Consider the following 18,609-nt stretch of genomic DNA (forward strand, 5'->3'; position numbering starts at 1 on the left):
TAAGCGGGTTACATAGTCTCAGCAGCAACTAAGGGAAACTTACTGCACTACACACATATATAAGTAGTAGCACACTACTTGTCAGGGGACACTGACAGATATATTTTATTCTTGAGTTCTTCTTTGCCCCACCCCTTCATCGGTAGCCATTTTAACTAGCTTTAGCATTCAAGACAGACTCTGGCCCTGTCCCAATACTCACACTCCCTCCCTCGTTCCGCCCTTGTCTCCTTCAAATGCGCGTTCATGTTGAAGGGTTTGAGTGCAAAAAGAAGAAATAAAAAAAGAACAGTCACAAACTAACTGAGGAAAGTAAAATAAAATGTCACAATTGCAAGACAAATTTAAAATCTTAAATTAAGATATTAACATATTGGTATAAAAATCCGGCCTTTGTGATGTTGGAAGGTTTAAGCACTCTTAAATAAAATTATTTCACTTTAAAAATGGAGGTAATTTTTTTTTAGAAAGCAGTATTTGTGAATAAAACATATCCACAGGAATAAATAAATCATAATTTAACTCTTCATCCCCTGTTAGAAGATCAAATTTTATTATATTAAAACTGGAATAGATGGAATAGATTTCTAGTACAATATCCACTTTTGAAAATCTTTCTAAAAACATGAATGAAGTTGCAATTGAAAAAAGGTGTATGATATCAAAATCTCAGTCACAAAACGCACAGGAATTTATATTTATTTTTGAATTTCTTTTGCAGAAAGTCATTATAGGGAAGACTTTATATTAATTTCATAATTATGTATTACGTTTTTTTGTGGGAGTGGAGTAGAAAACTATTTGGTTCTTATTTTCCTTAGAGATATTCTGATTTTTAAACAATTGTTTTCTTGTCAGGGTAGAGGGGAAGAAAACTGATGTCAGAGTTCCTGATGAATTTCTTGTAACATTTTTGGTCTATTAAGTCACAAAATTCAGTTTCTTTTAAAAAGGACATTTTAGTTCCTTTAGACCTTTTATTTTTCAACTGCAGCATCAGGCATTTGTTTTATACATATCCTATGTTTGTCCTTAACTTGATCTTTATTAGCTCCTCTTTATATCAAGCTAACCTTTGGCTGCATAAAAGAGATGGTTTTATGAGTAAAATACATAATGTCTCTATTTATTCAAATGGCAGACTGTTAAATTAAATGTTAGTACAGTTTAATGTGTATTTTTGCCATGTTGGAAATATGACAAAGTTCATTGAGCAAACTCTGTTGCAAAAAAAAAAAAAGAGGATAAAATCAGTTTTTAAAAGTAATGCATTGAAAAAATGTGTTTCTGAACATGTGATTACATATAATTTTCTTTATTCAACAAGTCTTAACAAAACGCATAGCTCCAACAAATATATCCAACAACGACTTAGGAAAGCAAAAACACCTTTACAGTACATTTAAAATAATTAGTTTTATTGTAGTTGTACTTTTTAGCAGCACAAAATGCCTAATCAGTGATCAGTCCCGTCATTTTTTATGTTAGTTATGACACAAGGGTGTACTGTCCCGATTCTCACATTTTTGCTGCTTCTAAACCTGCGCACTTGAACCCTTAGGTGCATTTGACTGAATCCACACTTCATAGAGGGGCGTAGGGTGCGCACTGAGCATTGGGACTGGGCCTTTGTTGTGGTGAACCAGCTGTACTGGAGCAGGGAGCTGCGATTTTCAGCACTAAGACCCACCTCCTGACTCTGATTGGTTGTTTCTGACCAACACTGTATTTCTGTAGATGGCAGCAGGACTACAGGGTGGTCTCCATTTTTCACAGATCTGTCTCTTATTACACTGTCACAACATAGTGACAGTTTTAATAAATATGTAAAAACACATTTAGAAGTGACATACTGCAATTTTAGTTCTTAAATTTAAATGTTAAACAATTTAAGGCTTTTAATGCATCTATGCTAAAACCAATAAATCGGTTTTAATAGCATTGTCATTCTTTATATGTTGAAAGTGTAGATTTATGGTCTGTATTAAATTCTAAGTATTTATGGGGCCCCTGAAAGTCTGGGGGGCCCTAAGCGCCTGCCTAGTCCTGTCGTGGCACAGGATGGCTCTGTGTCTGACAAGCATAACGCAGATTGTTTTAAAACCAAGCCAGCAACTGATCACTTAGCTAGGATCTAACTGAAGGGCAAACTACAGTTGAGTGTTTTAGTGCCAACCGAGACCTCAGTGAGCCTGTAGTGGAGTGGAGTGGAGCGCCCCCACCAGGGCAAACCCTGCTCTACCACAGAAATGATGCACTGACCTTTTGTACTTATTTCTCTAATGTCGAAGAGTCTATTCTGAAGCTTGTCTGTCCATTTTGTCCCAGGGCCATTGTAGCGCTGGTGTACAATGTTCTAAAGGCCTTCATGGAAATGAACAGTACCTTATTTGATGAGCTCACCGCCACCTACAAGTCGGACCGTCAGCGGTAAGAGCCCAGAATCCTGTCGCTTTCTTTCTGCTGCCATGCAGCAGAAGCATGCAGAACACTCAGTCAGACTGAAGCAACATTTTGGTTTTGGTTATGCACCCACACTGCTAAAGTATTCACGCTCCATCTTTTCTGCATTTTATGACATTCTAAGAACAAACCTGTCACTAGAAATGTATTTGACGGACCAACACAGTGTTTCGTAACTGTGAAGTGGAAGGAAAATATGTGGTCTTCATAAATAACAGTTGGGCGTGGTGATTAGTTAGGTGTGGTGTCCCTTCCTGACTGTGGCAACCCCAGCTAAAAGCTAGCTTTGTGCTAGCTTTTAGCTGTTAGGACACTACAGTTAAGCTACGCTCCATATTGTACGTAGTTGGTATGGATCATGAGGGTGTAAATACAGTAATAACACCGTAGTGATGCATTCTTTAGAATGTGTGGTTCTTCTGGCTCATCGTCTCCATTCTCCTCCTCTGGGTCAGACTCTGACTCCAACAGGGGAGGTTGGATGGACAAGTCTTCTGCTGCTGACATCTTTAATAAACTGGGGGGAAGAAAAGTTTCTCTGTTGGTAGATAATCGTATCGCTGGCATCGCTCCACCACAGGCTAAACTACAACAATGGCCGACCGGGGTGGAGTGGAACGTTGTGCTACCTGGAGGGGGGTGAGGCGTGAAATGTCTGACATTTAAAAAGACAGCAGCAAAACGAGTTGCTCTTAAAAGAGCCTCAGAGCAGAGGTAAAGGAGGGTCTGTGGAGCTGCAATAACCAGGAATTACAGTCTACTGCATATGACTGTACGAATGATTTGCATGTGAAAAGGAATAATTTAAAAGTATATGTCCACTTTAAATTTCCCTTGGAATCAAAGTATTTTTTTTTATTTAAATTTATTTTCTATCCAGTGTAACACAGTTTAAGCTGCTTTGCACGGAAATCTGGTGTTGAACTGCTGGACTGGTTCTATACCACATGGTGCCACACTCCTCACCAAGGAAGGAAGACCATGAGTCATTTGCTACATGTGCTACTTTGTGAGACTGACTCAGACTCATAGAATATTGAAGTTTGTGGTTGGAATGTGACAAAATGTTCAAGGAGTATGAGAACTTTTGGATTAATTTGGGTTTTGTATTTCAAAACTCAAATTATTCCGGTCAAGGAATCTTCAGGGGCCTCATGCATAAAGCGTGCGCGTGCACAAAAAATGTGCAGGGCCATATTTTACGCACAAGTCAGCATGTATAAAAATTTACTTTGTGTCAAAGTTTGCATAAATATACGCACTTTTTTGCTGGCATGAAAATGTGTGGCAACCACGCAAACTTTTTTCTTTGGACAATATCAAATTACAAAGCGTCAAAATTCACCTGAATACAGGTCCTTCTCAAAAAATTAGCATATTGTGATAAAGTTCATTATTTTCCATAATGTAATTGTGACAGCTGACCCTACTGTCACACAGACCTGAATGGTAACTGTTTGTTTTGTTCATCCTTAATATTAATTTAGACATTAATTAGTGAATAGTTTAGATTTTTATTTTTGAAAATTATTTTCATTAGCTTGACTTTTTAGTTGACTATTTGAAGTGCACACATGTGGTTAACTTTAGTTGTCAGTTCTTTATATTTTTGTTAAAAGCAACAAATTAATTTATTTGTTTTGAGTTACCAGTTTCCTTTGGAGCTGCTGGAGGGTCAGAAGAGCTCCAGCTAACTGACGTCCATATTTGGCTGGCAAACCTCCTCAGCGGGCCGTTCCATTTGTTTGCCAGGGGACGGGGAAATTTGGTTTTCTTTAATTTAATTTGACCATTTCCTTAATGTTTCTATTTGGTAGTTTCATTCTAATGTTTTAATTTAAAGATTTGGTGTTGTATTGATTAGTATTTGTTTAAGTTTTTGTATGTTTAAATTACCCCTTGTGTGTCAGCTGTGGTCTGATCAGCCACTATTTAAGCTCCCCTCATGTCTTGTTTGTTAGGTCAGTTTTGTGCTCGAGTTCTTTGTGTAACTACCTGAGTTGGAGTTTATGTTGACCTCAGTTTTGGGCCCAGTTCTTCATTGTTTAATTATTTTTTAACTTTTTTGTAATAAATTAAGATTATTTTTGGATTCCATTCAGCGTCTCTCTGGCTGGTTTATGCAAGAACCCTCACAGTGATGATAAAAATTAAACTATCATATATTTTAGATTCATTGCACACCAACTGAAATATTTCAGGTCTTTTATTGTTTTAATACTGATGATTTTGGCATACAACCAAAATTCCTATCTCAAAATATTAGCATATCATGAAAAGGTTCTCTGAACGAGCAGTTAACCTCATCATCTGAATCAACAAAGTAACTCTAAACACCTGTAAAAGATTCCTGAGGCTTTTAAAAACTCCCAGCCTGGTTCATTACTCAAAACCGCAATCATGACCTGACCTGACTGCTGTCCAGAAGGCCATCATTGACGCCCTCAAGCAAGAGTGTAAGAAACAGAAAGAAATTTCTGAATGAATAGGCTGTTCCCAGAGTGCTGTATCAAGGCACCTCAGTGAGAAGGAAAAAGTGTGGCAGAAAACGCTGCACAACAAGAAGAGGTGACCAGACCTTGAGGAAGATTGTGGAGAAGGGCCGATTCCAGACCTTGGGGGACCTGTGGAAGCAGTGGACTGAGTCTGGAGTAGAAACATCCAGAGCCCCCGTGCTCAGGCGTGTGCAGGAAATGGGCTACAGGTGCCGCATTCCCCAGGTCAAAGGTCAAGCCACTTTTGAACCAGAAACAGCGGCAGAAGTGCCTGACCTGGGCTACAGAGAAGCAGCACTGGACTGTTGCTCAGTGGTCCAAAGTACTTTTTTCGGATGAAAGCAAATTTTGCATGTCATTCAGAAATCAAGGTGCCAGAGTCTGGAGGAAGACTGGAGAGAAGGAAATGCCAAAAGGCCAGAAGGTCCAGTGTCAAGTACCCACAGTCAGTGATGGTCTGAGGAGCCATGTCAGCTGCTGGTGTTGGTCCACTGTGTTTTATCAAGGGCAGGTCAATGCAGCAGCTATCAGGAGGTTTTGGAGCACTTCATGCTTCCATCTGCTGAAAAGCTTTATGGAGATGAAGATTTCATTTTTCAGCACAACCTGGCACCTGCTCACAGTGCCAACACCTCTGGTATTATTGACCATGGTATTACTGACCATGGTGCTACTGTGCTCAAATGGCCTGCCAACTCTCCTGACCTGAACCCCATAGAGAATCTGTGGGATATTGTGAAGAGAAAGTTGAGAGACGCAAGACCCAAAACTCTGGATGAGCTTAAGGCCATCGAAGCATCCTGGGCTCCATAACACCTCAGCAGAGCCACAGGCTGATGGCCTCCATGCCACATTGAAGGCTGCAAAAGGATTCCTGACCAAGTATTGATGCATAACTGAACATAATTATTTGAAGGTTGACTTTTTTGGTATTAAAACACTTTTCTTTTATTGGTCGGATGAAATATGCAAATTTTTTGAGACAGGGATTTTGGGTTTTCATGAGCTTTATGCCAAAATCATCAGTATTAAAACAATAAAAGACCTGAAATATTTCAGTTGTGCAATGAATCTAAAATATAAGACAGTTTAATTTTTATCATTACATTTTGGAAAATGATTAACTTTATCACAATATGCAAATTTTTTGAGAAGGACCTGTACACTGGAGTCTGACTACATTCAATGTTATTTATTCAAGAAGCGCCAAACCTGATGATTTTCATGATTTTAATATTTGAATTGTTTGAACGTAAACGATGAAATTGAACCGCAATTATCCTCAGACAATAACATAACATGCACACAAAATAAAGAAAATAAAAGTATGTGAAAACCTTACTCTAATGTAAATAGTACTTTTCCTCAGTTTTTGTCTCATAAAGATGTAATGCATTGGTCTGTGCGCCAAAGTGCATGAAATGCATCTATGGGGTAATTTCATTCTCACTGAGAGAAGAAAACTGGGTTGGATCAGCAGATTAACCCAAACCTGCTGATTAAAAATAACCAATAGGTTTGATTATTTTTAAGGTGTGTAATGCCATCACACGTATACAAGTCGCTGCGCAAATGTGTGCCGCATAATTGTGGAGCGCTTTGGCTCTGATGGAGAACATCGCTAATGGAGGGAGTCTGAGTACAGAGATCATATTGATCTGCTGGGAAATGTTGATAATGGTTCATTATCGTTTAGATTAATCCAGACTGATCATCCTGGAGCTCCGAGCAAAACTTAAAGAAGGAGCCGTACATTACCGGTGCAACTGCAGTCATCCTTCAATGGAGCCGCCCACTTTGTGAATGAGCCTTTATGAACTGAAAGCATCTTTATTCTGTAAATGTACAACTTATGCACATGATTTCTCTATTTAGAATAAACGTCCACTTTCCTCACTCAAATGACTCTCTGACACGCTGTCTTTAAATCCGAGCTGAGTGGCTACTGTTCAGTCTTTGTGTGTGTGTGTGTGTGTGTGTTTGTGAGCGAGCTCACACCTATTGTGCTGTTTTAGTGAGAAGAAGAAGGAGAAGGAGCGTGAGGAGCTGTGGAAGAAGCTGGAGGACCTGGAGCTGAAGCGGGGCCTTAGGAGTGACGGGATCATCCCCACTTAACAGAGACAGAGCCCTGCTCCCCGTTCATCCCACTCCCACTCCCTTCCACTTCAGCCATGTCTGCCCAGAGCTCGTGATACAGGCTGTGGTCTCTGGACTTCCACAGCACCGCTGGTTTCTTAATCCTTTTATTATGATTTTGTTCTGTTTTGTTTCCTCTTGTGTTTGTGCGACTTAGTTTACTGTAGATTCATCACGTCTGTTTTCATTATTTCAGCAGCACTGTAAATAATTATTTTCCCCTAATGTTATTGCAAAGAGATAAAAAAGAACAATAATAAAAAGGAAAAAACAGAAATTGAGAAAATGACTTGTGTGTGAGGGGAATCTAAAAAACAACAAAAAAACAGATGGCATCAAAAAGCCGTTAGGTTCCTGGGTTTTTCTTCACCCCACTCCTCTTTTTCAGCGCATCCCATTTAACTTTCATTTTCGCTCCTCTTGTTCTTGTCAGTGTCCTCTCCTGTCTGCGCTGTTAAATCGACTAGATTCAGCGTCGCCCTCCAAAAGCAGTCCAAAAGTGTGGTCTCTTGCCTGTTGGCAGTTTGTCCATCCTGCAGGAACAGACCCGCTCTGTAGACGGGGCCCTGCTGAAGCCCTCCGAGTGTGTTTACATGCTTAGTCAGGAACGTCACAGGAAAAGCTAAAAGATGTCTGGGTTATGTTTAGGTCAACATGTAGGCTTTTGTTATAGAGGAAAATGAGCTGAATTTGAAGATCCTGATGTGAAGATGTTTATTCAAATGGCTCCAGCACAGAAGAATAATGCAGCAGGTTTGGAATCCTCTTCATTTCTGAATGAATGCACGAGTCTGCAAGCTGTTGTTGGTCGATACATTTATGTACTGGAAACTGTAGGATTTTTGGCTTTAGTGCATTTAATGAACGGGGAGACTCATTTTTAGTATTTTGATCACCAGTCGGGTGAAAATTCTTGCCGATTGGTGCGACTGATAAACAGCCTCTGATTTTACTGATAATTGGTGAACAGCAGCAGTCGAAAGCAGAAGGATAATTTCCTGTCGATGCCTAATTCACTTCCTGTTGAAGTTGGTGCTGTAGCGGTCTTCAGTTGGATTCAGGGTTAATTGTTTTTCCTTTGCTTTAGTGCCATCTAGTGGTGGGAACAGCAGAAATGGCAAAAAAAAAAAAAACACTTTTAAAGTATATATTCTAGTTTTTAATAAAAGCCTCCACCAGAAATGTGTTTAAGCCACTGTTCCGTTTTTTATTGTTTGTATAGTGTGTAGAGTGTTTGACCAGTTTAGTTTCAGTTCATGATCATTTCTTTTCCTCTTTCCAGTGGAATTTCTCGCTATGTGGACTGCATGTAAACACACTCTCATTCCCTCTGTCAGAAATCTATCGCTCTGTTCATCCCTCAGTTCTTCCAGCTGTAGGAGACATGTTGGTAGCGGCCTGGTACTGGTACCAGTCTGCCGTAACTGACACGCCAAGATAAAAACAGTAACGAATTGTAAAGTGCACCAAACTCTTCTATCTCCTTTTTGCCACTGGAGGGCGCTGCGTTGACTTCACAGTATTACTGCAGATTAAAGACGACCCTGTACATTATTTAATGCAGTACCCTGTTATTCCTGTATCTTGTAGTAATTTAGCTTTTTTTTCCCTTTTTTTTTTTTTGCTTAGGAATTGTGGAGAGGATTATCCAGTATATAAAGAGGTATTATGGAACAAGACTTCCTACTATACATGTTAGTGTTTTCCCCTTTTGGTATGTTCATTTTTTGTCTCACTTTTCTCCCTCTGCTCTTGGTTTTTATCTTTTCAATATTTTTTGTTCATTAGAGATATATGTGTATCTTTTTGTTTTTTTTTTTGTTTTGTTTTTTTTTAGGGGGAAGGGGCGAGAGTTTGAGTGGGGGCAGCTAGACATGTGCTCGGAGTTCGGGGTGGGTTGGGGGTAAATGTGGTGAGGAAGCTTGGAGCAGATTTTGTTTAACTGTTGGGACCTGAGTGATCCGCCCCAACACAACCCCTTCCTCCCTTACAGAATTGGTGTGGTGTAGAATGGCCCAGATGTAATATGATTTGAAATCTGAAAAAAAAGATCAAAAGGGTTGGAAGAATACAAATGTTTAATTATTTTAAAAAAATAAAGAGATATTAAATTAAATCTGTTTTGTGATAAAGACTGGAATGCTGTTCTGTTTTTCTTTTCTCCAGTTTTAAAGAGTTTGATTTTCCTGAGTTATGATGTGCTTTCAGATCATTTGCCATTGTACAGCAGATTTCTTTGTCCATGGTTTTGTATGGGGAAAGCCCCAAAAGAAAACACTGACAACATAAATTAAAAGGAAAAGGGGGAATGGTGTTCATTTGATTTTTTTTTTCTCCTTAGAAATAAATATTATTGATGTTCTTCACATACTTGGAAAAATGGAGAAAATAATTCATGTTAAATCTGAGAAGAATTTATTTAACGAGCTGGAAATTTGCCATGCAAGAATTTAAAAAGATTGCAGTTTTTTGTGGGCAGGGGAGATTCTTATACTAAGGAAACAATCTGTCACTGTAATTTCAATTAATGCCATAAATTCAGTTCATAAAGGAAAACCCTGTTGACTCGTCACACGGAGCAACATATTTCCTAGATTTCTGATTTTGATTATGGTTTACAGTTAAGATACTCAAGATAAATGGGTATTTGATACTGTTTTTTAAATTAGTCTAAAAAGAATGTAATAAACAAACCTAAACAGACATCTCAAAAAAAATTATTTTGCTCCATAAAAAAACTATAATAACATAGAAAAATAGAAGTTCTAAAAATAGAAGTTAATGGAAGAGACACATTGGTCTGTTTGCCAGAGCGCATGAATCTGCAGGGTAATTTCATTCCAACTGAAAAGGAAAAAGCGGGGTTGGATCAGAATATCAACTCCAAACAGGTCAGGCTTGATTATTTTTAAGGTGATCAAGGTGTGTATGCAATCACACGTCTATAAAAATAGAAGCGTTGCCACATAATTGAGGAGAGCCTTTGGCTCTGATGGAGAACATCGCCACTGGAACGATTCAGAGGGAGCGATTGATCAGAGATCATATTGATCTGCTGGGAAATTACCCTCAAGAGTGTGCCTTCCCTGGTAAGGTTTATTCAGGGGTCCTGGAGAGGAGGGTCCGTCGGATAGTTGAATCTCGGATTCAGGAAGAGCAGTGTGGTTTTCGTCCTGGTCGTGGAACACTGGACCAGCTCTACACCCTCAGCGGGGTCCTGGAGGGTGCATGGGAGTTCGCCCAACCAGTCTACATGTGTTTTGTGGACTTGGAGAAGGCTGTGTCCCTCGGGGACCATGGGGTGCCGGGCCCTTTGATATGGGCTGTCAGGTCCCTGTATGACCGGTGTCAGAGTCTGGTCCCCATTACCGGCAGTAAGTTGGGCTAGTTTCCGGTGAGAGTTGGACTCCGCCAAGGCTGCCCTTTGTCACCGATTCTGTTCATTACTTTCATGGACAGAATTTCTAGGTGCAGCCGAGGTGTTGAGGAGATCCGTTTTGGTGGCCTTAGGTACGCAGCTCTGCTTTTTGCGGATGATGTGGTCCTGTTGGCTTCATCAGATTGTGATCTGCAGCTCTCACTGGAGCGGTTCGCAGCCGAGTGTGAAGCGGCTGGGATGAGGCTCAGTGCCTCCAAATTCGAGGCCATGGGCTTGAGCCGGAAAAGGGTAGAGTGCCTTCTCCGGGTCAGGGGGGTCGTCCTGCCTCAAGTGGAGGAGTTTAAGTATCTCAGGATCTTGTTCACAAATGAGGGAAGGAGGGAGCGGGAGACCGACAGGCGAATTGGGGCAGCATCTGACGTGAAACGGGCGCTGTACCGGTCTGTCATGGTGAAGAGAGAGCTGAGCCAAAAAGCGAAGCTCTCGATTTACCGGTCGATCTACGTTCCCACCCTCATCTATGGTCATGAACTTTGGGTCATGACCGAAAGAACGAGATCACGGGTACAAGCGGCCAAAATGGGTTTCCTCCGCAGGGCTCTCCTTTAGAGATGGGGTTAGAAGCTCGGTTATCTGGGAAGTACTCAGAGTAGAGCCGCTGCTCCTTCACGTCGAGAGGAGCCAGTTGAGGTGGCCAGGATGCTTCCTGGACGCCTCCCTGGTGAGGTGTTCCGGGCACGTCCCACCGGGAGGAGGCCCCAGGGAAGACCCAGTACACGCTGGAGGGACTATGTCTCTCGGCTGGCCTGGAAATGCCTTGGGATTCCTCCGGAGGAGCTGGAAGTGGCTGGGGAGAGAGAAGTCTGGGCCTCCCTTCTGAAGCTGATGCCCTCACAACCCGACCCCGGATAAGCGGCAGAAAATGGATGGATGGATGATCAACATATTTGTGTATTCATGATTTTGATGATGGCACTCATCAAAATGTAATGTTTGTCACTGGATTCTCAGTTTTTACCGCTATGTTGTTTTTGTTATGTAAAGCACTTTGAACTGCCTTGCTACTGAAATTAATACAAATAAACTGGATTCATTGAACCGCACGCGACAATGCGCGCACCAAGCTACACCATAGCACTTGCTCGGCTTGTGTGAACTCATCGCAAAGTTCAAAAGCACGAAGGTCAAAGTTCACAAAAGCTGAACTCTTCTACTTTGTAACCGACACTCAGTCAGGTGAACTCTAATTTTTTGAGGTGTACAGATAAATGTGTGGGTGGCTGATTATTTCTCAGTATTTGTGACACAGCAGCTTCCTGGTTCTCTTTATCTCTTCATTAGAGTCCAGGGACAGAAACACTACAACCACATTAAGCTGACAATCCTTAGAAAAGTCAAAAATCTTGTTTTTTCAAAGCAGCAGCAGCAGAGGTGTGTTCAACAGTTAGCTATGAAGAAAAGGAGAGACGCCATCCCCATAGGGAAACTTCCTGTATCAAACAATTCTGATTGGTTCTTTCAAATTCTCTATCCAATCAAAGCTCATATCCTAAGCAGCCAATCCTACAGTCTGAACCCGATGTGTGTCTGGTACTCCAGTCCATATGGGACTGTTCCTGAGTTGGAACTCAGCAGAGGAGATCTGCTGGGTCATCTGAGTTCGGCCTTGAACGGGGGCCACACCTACAACATGGTGCCTTAGACCCAACTTTGAACCACTGCTGCAGGCCTCCATCCAGTTAACATGGAAGAAATGTTCTCATTTTGAACAGTCAAACTTTTAAAACCAGATAAAAACATCAGTGAGATGTTGAGATTGTTTGTGACTCCAGATGTTCATTCAAAGTCTTGAATCTTCTTTCATTTTTGATTTTTTCTGAAATGACAAAAAAGGAAAGTAAGAGGGCAGAACTAAGATAGATAGAGCCGAGAGCAGATTTAAAACACATGATGGTGTTGACCTTGTAAAGCGGGCTCCAGGGTAACCAGATGGTTTATCAGGGTGGTCCTTGCTGCTTCTCCCAGGTCACCTGGAAAACGCAGCCAGAGAGGATTAGTTCAGTCCAATGTGAGGTAAAAGACCTTCACTAGATGTGTAAGCAGTTATGATGGGTTCAGAGTTCAGATCTGGACCATCGTAGTGTTTTTAGGCTATGTGACCCTGAATGTCCTGGATGACACTGAGCATTAGCGAAACATGTTTTACCTCTTCAACCTTACAAAGACATAATTCATAACATTCATGCAAAAAAATACTAAAGTTAATAAAGATAAAGGAGCTCATGGTGGCTGTTGATAGAAGCCTTAGATTAAAAGTTTTTCTGCTCAACTTGGACAAAGAGCTAATATTTAACCTTTATTTTATTTTGAAAGTCGACAGATTTACCTGACATACAGATCTGCTCTTTAGTTCTGTTTTTGAGAGATGGCTTTGGCACTCTGGAATGGTGCAGCTTCAGGAAGGATTTGTCTTCCTCAGCAGGTAGATCGATCTCCACCTGACGATGGCGCCGCGACTTTACAGCCTGAAAATAGCATCACATTTTCTGATTCTTCTTCTTTGTCTTTAAATACTTCTAACTAAAAAAGGCTACAGAAGATAAATAGATACTAAAAACTATTGACTCAGTAAATATGTTGCATTTTATATCATAAGTTGTGACAGAAAAAGACATTACAGACATGTAATGAAATCATCAATAAAAAGTTGAGTTGCTGTTAAGTTTCAGCAAAGGCTAGAAAAACTTTATACATTAAAAAATCATTTATTGAAGCATTAGTCATTGTAAAAATACCGAACAGTACAGACCTCTGATGCTTCTTCATAAGCCTTAGATTTGATGTCTGCCAGGAGTTTGGCTCTGTTGGAACACTGAGGACACAAAACAACCAGTTACTGATGCTTAAAAAGCCTGACCTGCTAATTCTGATTTTGGCCAATTCCAATGTTTTGTCTACAATGTTGCTAAATATAGGAAGTTGCTGAGTTGGCAGGGTGACTGCTGTTAACTGCAAACATGCAGATATGACCTGGTGGGCCGGTCAGTCAGTCAAACCTCTCACTGCAGAGCAGTGGCTGATTTTTAGACCTTTGCTGACACAGATAAGATCAACTTCACATCTAAGTATCGGTTAAACACCGATCTCCCAAACTTAAGGAAACTGGAGCTGATTTATTGGTGCAACTCTACTAATTAGCTGTTAATTTTAGTAAAGAACAAAAACTTGTTCCTTTAACAGCATCTAACATAAATATTAAATTCATTCTTCAAACTTTAGAAGAATGAACAATAACCCATTTTAAAAACTTACCTCCTGCTGAGATGAAATCCTCTCCTGGCTGGGCTGAACTTCATCAACTGCATCCTTTCAAGACAAAAGGCAACAACCATTTGAGAAATGTTGGCAGTTCCCTTTAAAGCATCTATCAATGGAGGGTGAAGTTATGTTGGACAACAGATCAATGTTAGGAGACATGTACCATATAATTCACTTTCATTCTGGGACTCCTCTGGCTCCTCCCAGGGCTAACTAGAAACAACCAATCAGAGTCAGGAGGAAGGCCTTAGTGCTGTCAGTCATGCCCATCTTTTTTTTTTAAAGAACTACCATTTTAATTTTATTTGAAGGTTTTAAAATAAAGAAAGGTTAAGCTCTATCAATGGGATGTTGATATTTGTGGAAGATTAAAAAAAAGCATGTATTCTTAATCTCATCCTGGTGTGGAAACGCAATGAACAATATTCAATTAAAAAATAACTCAAAAACTTGCTCAATTTTTAAGTTATTATGTATTGTCTATATTTAAAAACATTAGTTGGTTCTTTATGCTTCACAAAATTAAGAGGTACTGTGAAAGGAGCCTCAGGTTGCAGATATAATACAACAGAAGACTGAATGTATCAGATACATAATCATACAAAAAGAAATTAATTACAGTGTATGCTGAAATGAGAAACAGTAAAAGTTAAACAAAGAAAGCCATTTTCTATCAAACAGTACGCTGGCTTTATCCTAAAGCTTTACTAACATATTAGTCAATGAATGTTTAATGATTTCAATACGTTTTGGGTGTAATAAGCGCTAATAGGGGTTAGAAGTGACTAAATGTGGAAAGCTCACCTTGTTCTGCTGCCAGTTGTAGAATTCCATCACAGCACTGCAGAGCTCCGACACAATTCCATCACGGATCAGGTTGACAGACGCAGCATCTGCTGTGGACATCTGGGAGCTGATGGACGCCTTCATATTTTTGTACAGCTCATGGATATTTGACATTTCCTGCAAGAGTCAAATCAAAACCATTTAAGTAAAGTTGATCTTTGGAGGCAGAGCACAGCAGGCCTATTTCCAAGGCAACCAGGTGTTTCTCAGAGTTTCTTCACTTGTTTCAACACCTGTCCAGAATCCTGGTGTGGAATCCAGAACTTCGCTTTTTAAGCAAGAAGAATAAGGATGAAGGATGCAATTTTTGTCAAAAGGGAAAAGCCCAAAAAACAGACTGAGGGGTGGAACATCCCTGTTTTGATGATTCCACTGACCAAGCACACACTCTACTCCAACCAAGCCAGGTGGGGGCGGGCAGGTTCTTAACTTATTGGATGGTGATTGGTTACTCTGAACTCACCTCAGTCAGCTGAGTACTTATCAGTTCCTGGGGGCGACATGGTCGTTCCATGAACTCATCACACAGCTCTGGCTTCTCTTCAGTCCTCTTTCTGTTGTAATGAAGCTGAATGGAAACAAAGAGGAGAGTCAGTGTAAAAAAAACCTTTTACCTCATCAACAAGGGTTTGTGTCAGACCGCTCACCAGAGTGGGCATTGCAGTGAAGAGGAAAGCTTTACAAGTCATGAGCTGTTGTAAGATGTAGGCAACGTCGAGGTGTTGAGCATCCAATGATTCCTTCTCAAAGTTTCTCACATCCTCCCAGTCCTTCAAGGCCACACGGATCTGCAGCCAGAGGCGAACAGGGCAATATGATGAGTAGACTGCGGTTTAAACAGAGGGGATGTGAGCTGGAGTCCCGACCTGTTCTGGAGGTGAGGTGTTCTGGCAGCGGTAGAAGCTGTACAGCAGGTAGAGACCACCCACACGGATCTGGAAGCTGAACGGGGGCAGGAAGTAGCAATAAGCTACGTCCAGGACCATCCGGCAGAAGGCTCTCTTGTTGTGGCTCTGTCTGACATTGGGACAAAAAAACAACAAACACTGACCCTGCAAGCTAGAAAAGGGGCAGAAAGCTTGGAAGGCAACCTCCTGACAGAACGTTCTTTTTTTTTTTAAATCAACTTAACATTAATAACATAAGGTGACAATCGCCACTAGAGGTTGACCAAAACTTAGCTTCTAAAAAGTTTTAAGTCCACTAAATGCTTGCTCCTTGACAGCCACTTCGGTGTAAACGGTCTTAACATTAACATTAAAGTGTTTTCTGTACCTGAAGATCTGAACGAACTTCATCTCCTTCCAAATGTTGGAGAAAACCTCAAATCTGACCGACTGTGTTTGTCGGAAGCGGCTGAGTAAAGCCTCACAGTCTGATTTCACAGGTTTCCGGTAGGACTCCATCTCACCCAGGATTCAACAACCAAGAGCAGCAAGAGCCGATATTAAAGAGCAAAAAGTTAGTCCGTCACGTTTCGTAGAAATCTATTGAGAAGTGATAGCCGACAGGACCAGTGGCACCCAGCTGGATTCAACCATGGACTAGAACAGATCTGAAACCTTTCCGATGAGAATCTCCGGTTGCAAATATCCTTCTTCTTCTTCTTCTTTTCTATTATGTATTGCAATTATTGTAGCGTTCTTCTTCTTCTTCTTCTTCTTTAGTTTTATTGACGGATGGCAACCATCTTAAGGTGCATTTACCGCCACCTACCAGACTGGAGTGTGGTCATCAATGATCTCAGAGGGAATTTAATAATTACACCTCAGTGGCTGCGCGATGTGCAAATTCACATCCATAAACATTCATTTATATATATGTACATACATACATACTTTAAATATGATTAAATAACCCAATATTTTTAAAAAATCTAAATAACTGATTTCTAACATAATTTGATTTATTTCCTAAAATATTTATTATAGACAATATTCTCTCTATTTAGCATCAACCTAAATGCTGACGTTCCTCTGAATATTTATTACATTTTAATAAGACATACTCCACTGTTTCATTCTTAAACATTCTTTTTAATACATTATTTTTTCAGAATGTTTTCCTATTCTGAAAAGAGAACTATTAAGTCCAGTATGACCAATTCTAAGTCGAGAAATGACTATCTCTTCTTTCCACCTTCCATTCATACAATTATTAACCCCACATTCTTTTGAATGATGTATAAATGTCTATGTTATGGTCCTGGGCCTTGTAGGCTGGGCTGCAAGTGTCTTGTCCGTCTTTGTGCTCCTCCCCTTTGCAGGTGTCTCTGATCCGGTGATTGGGAGCGCAGAGTACTTTAACCTGGCTGCCTCTGTCTCTTGTGGCTTGTTGCCTCAGTGTCCACTCTGCCACTGTGATGTTTGGTGGCCAGGCCTCAGCTCCCCTCCTGTTGCACTTTTGAGTTTGTCTTTGCTTTGGGACTTCAACACATCCAAGCATTTGCATTACACCACTGATACTGATATCCACAATACATTGTTGTTTTTGTTAATATTTATTTGTATGCACTTTAACTGCGGCATGGTTTCACGTTTTTGTTACGACCCTGAGCTAGTCGTAACAGTCTACCATTATCATGATTATCCCATTGTTTCTGCCAAAGCTTAAGGATTTTATTTTGAATAATAGATTTCCCTTCACTTTTGCTTAAGGAATACTTAAGTTAATAATATATGATTTCAGAGCCTGTTTAGCTAAAACAGGCTATTTACTTCTTCCTGAATGTTTATGGATGTGAATTTGCACATGGCACATGCCACTGAGGTGTAATTATTACATTTCCTTCTGTACCTACATGAGCAGGAATCCAGACAAATCGAACATTTCTTATGTAGCTGAACTAATAATTTATATACTTAATAATAAATCTAATCTACAAGATTTGCCAGATTTTATACTTGATAATGCAGCTTGACTATCTGAAGCAATTATACATTTACTTTCTTCCCTAATATTATTATCAAGCAACCATTCTAAAGCTAACATAATGGCAGATAATTCATCCCATTAAGGGACAAGGGTGCTTTACACCCTTGTCCCTTAATGGGGTCGGGAGGGTTGCTGGTGCCTTTCTCCAGCTGACGATCCGGGCGAGAGGCGGGGTCACCCTGGACAGGTCGCCAGTCTGTTGCAGGGCAACACGGAGACAAACAACCATGCACACACACAGTCACACCTAGGGACAATTTGGAGAGGCCAGTTAACCTGACAGTCATGTTTTTGGACTGTGGGAGGAAACCAGAGTACCCGGAGAAAACCCACGCATGCACAGGGAGAACATGCAAACTCCATGCAGAAAGACCGGGGCCAGGAATCGAACCCAGAACCTTCTTGCTGCAAGGCAACAGCTCTACCAACTGTGCCACTGTGCAGCCCAGTTGAAAGCTCCACAACATATTCTCAGTCCTTGTGTTTGCTCACTATCAAGTTTTCTCAAATGACTATCAGCAGCTGCCCTATATGCTATACACCCATAATCCAAAGATCTCATGAGAGCCTGATAAAGTCCAACAGTGCACTTCTTGAAGCTCTCCATTCCTGTCCAGACACATCTCAACAAATTATTCACTTTTTTTACATTTATTTTGAACTGATTCTATATGCTGTTTCCAAGTTAATTTTTCATCAAAGATGACACCTTAAAACCTCACTTTATTCACTTGCTCAAGCTTCTGATTATAAAGATTCAAATTAACTTCCTTATGTCTTCTATAAAAAACAGATAACTTGGGTCTTTGCAATTGACATTCTAAATCCCCATTTGTTTGCCCAAACTTCCACTTTCAAAAAGGCATCCTGCATCTTTTTCTGCAAATATATAAGATTATGTCCCCGCACCCACAAAGCCCCATTATCTGCAAATAAAGATTTCCCTATGCTACCATCTATCTCATCAAAAATGTCATTTATCATATTAAAAAGAATTAGGCTACACACACTGCCTTGTGGGGTACCGTTCTCAACACT

General features: G+C 40.4%; 2 protein-coding genes across 3 annotated transcripts in view; one reads left to right on the forward strand and one right to left on the reverse strand.

Annotated features, from left to right (window-relative positions):
- The window catches only part of ppp2r5eb (protein phosphatase 2, regulatory subunit B', epsilon), a 41,888-nt gene extending 32,654 nt beyond the window's left edge, over positions 1-9,234 (forward strand). For both annotated transcript variants that reach the window (XM_008398657.2, XM_008398662.3), the window contains 2 exons: positions 2,329-2,430; positions 6,974-9,234. In XM_008398657.2, coding sequence (XP_008396879.1) covers positions 2,329-2,430; positions 6,974-7,073 — 202 coding nt within the window. In that variant the 3' untranslated portion in view covers positions 7,074-9,234. The remainder of the gene's footprint in view (positions 1-2,328; positions 2,431-6,973) is intronic.
- Positions 8,898-16,307, reverse strand: LOC103458088 (snRNA-activating protein complex subunit 1-like). Its single transcript, XM_008398664.3, has 10 exons — positions 15,913-16,307; positions 15,504-15,654; positions 15,285-15,425; positions 15,101-15,205; positions 14,596-14,754; positions 13,786-13,839; positions 13,283-13,345; positions 12,860-12,998; positions 12,435-12,503; positions 8,898-12,349 (listed from the first exon to the last, which is right to left on the reverse strand). Exons 1-10 carry the CDS (start codon positions 16,041-16,043, stop codon positions 12,273-12,275), a joined length of 1,089 nt encoding a protein of 362 aa, XP_008396886.1. The 5' UTR covers positions 16,044-16,307; the 3' UTR covers positions 8,898-12,272.
- Between the last annotated feature and the right edge of the window lie 2,302 nt (positions 16,308-18,609).

The sequence above is a fragment of the Poecilia reticulata genome, chromosome 22 (assembly GCF_904066995.2).
Source record: "Poecilia reticulata chromosome 22, P_reticulata-male-v2, whole genome shotgun sequence".
NCBI classification, from domain to species: Eukaryota; Metazoa; Chordata; class Actinopteri; order Cyprinodontiformes; family Poeciliidae; genus Poecilia; species Poecilia reticulata.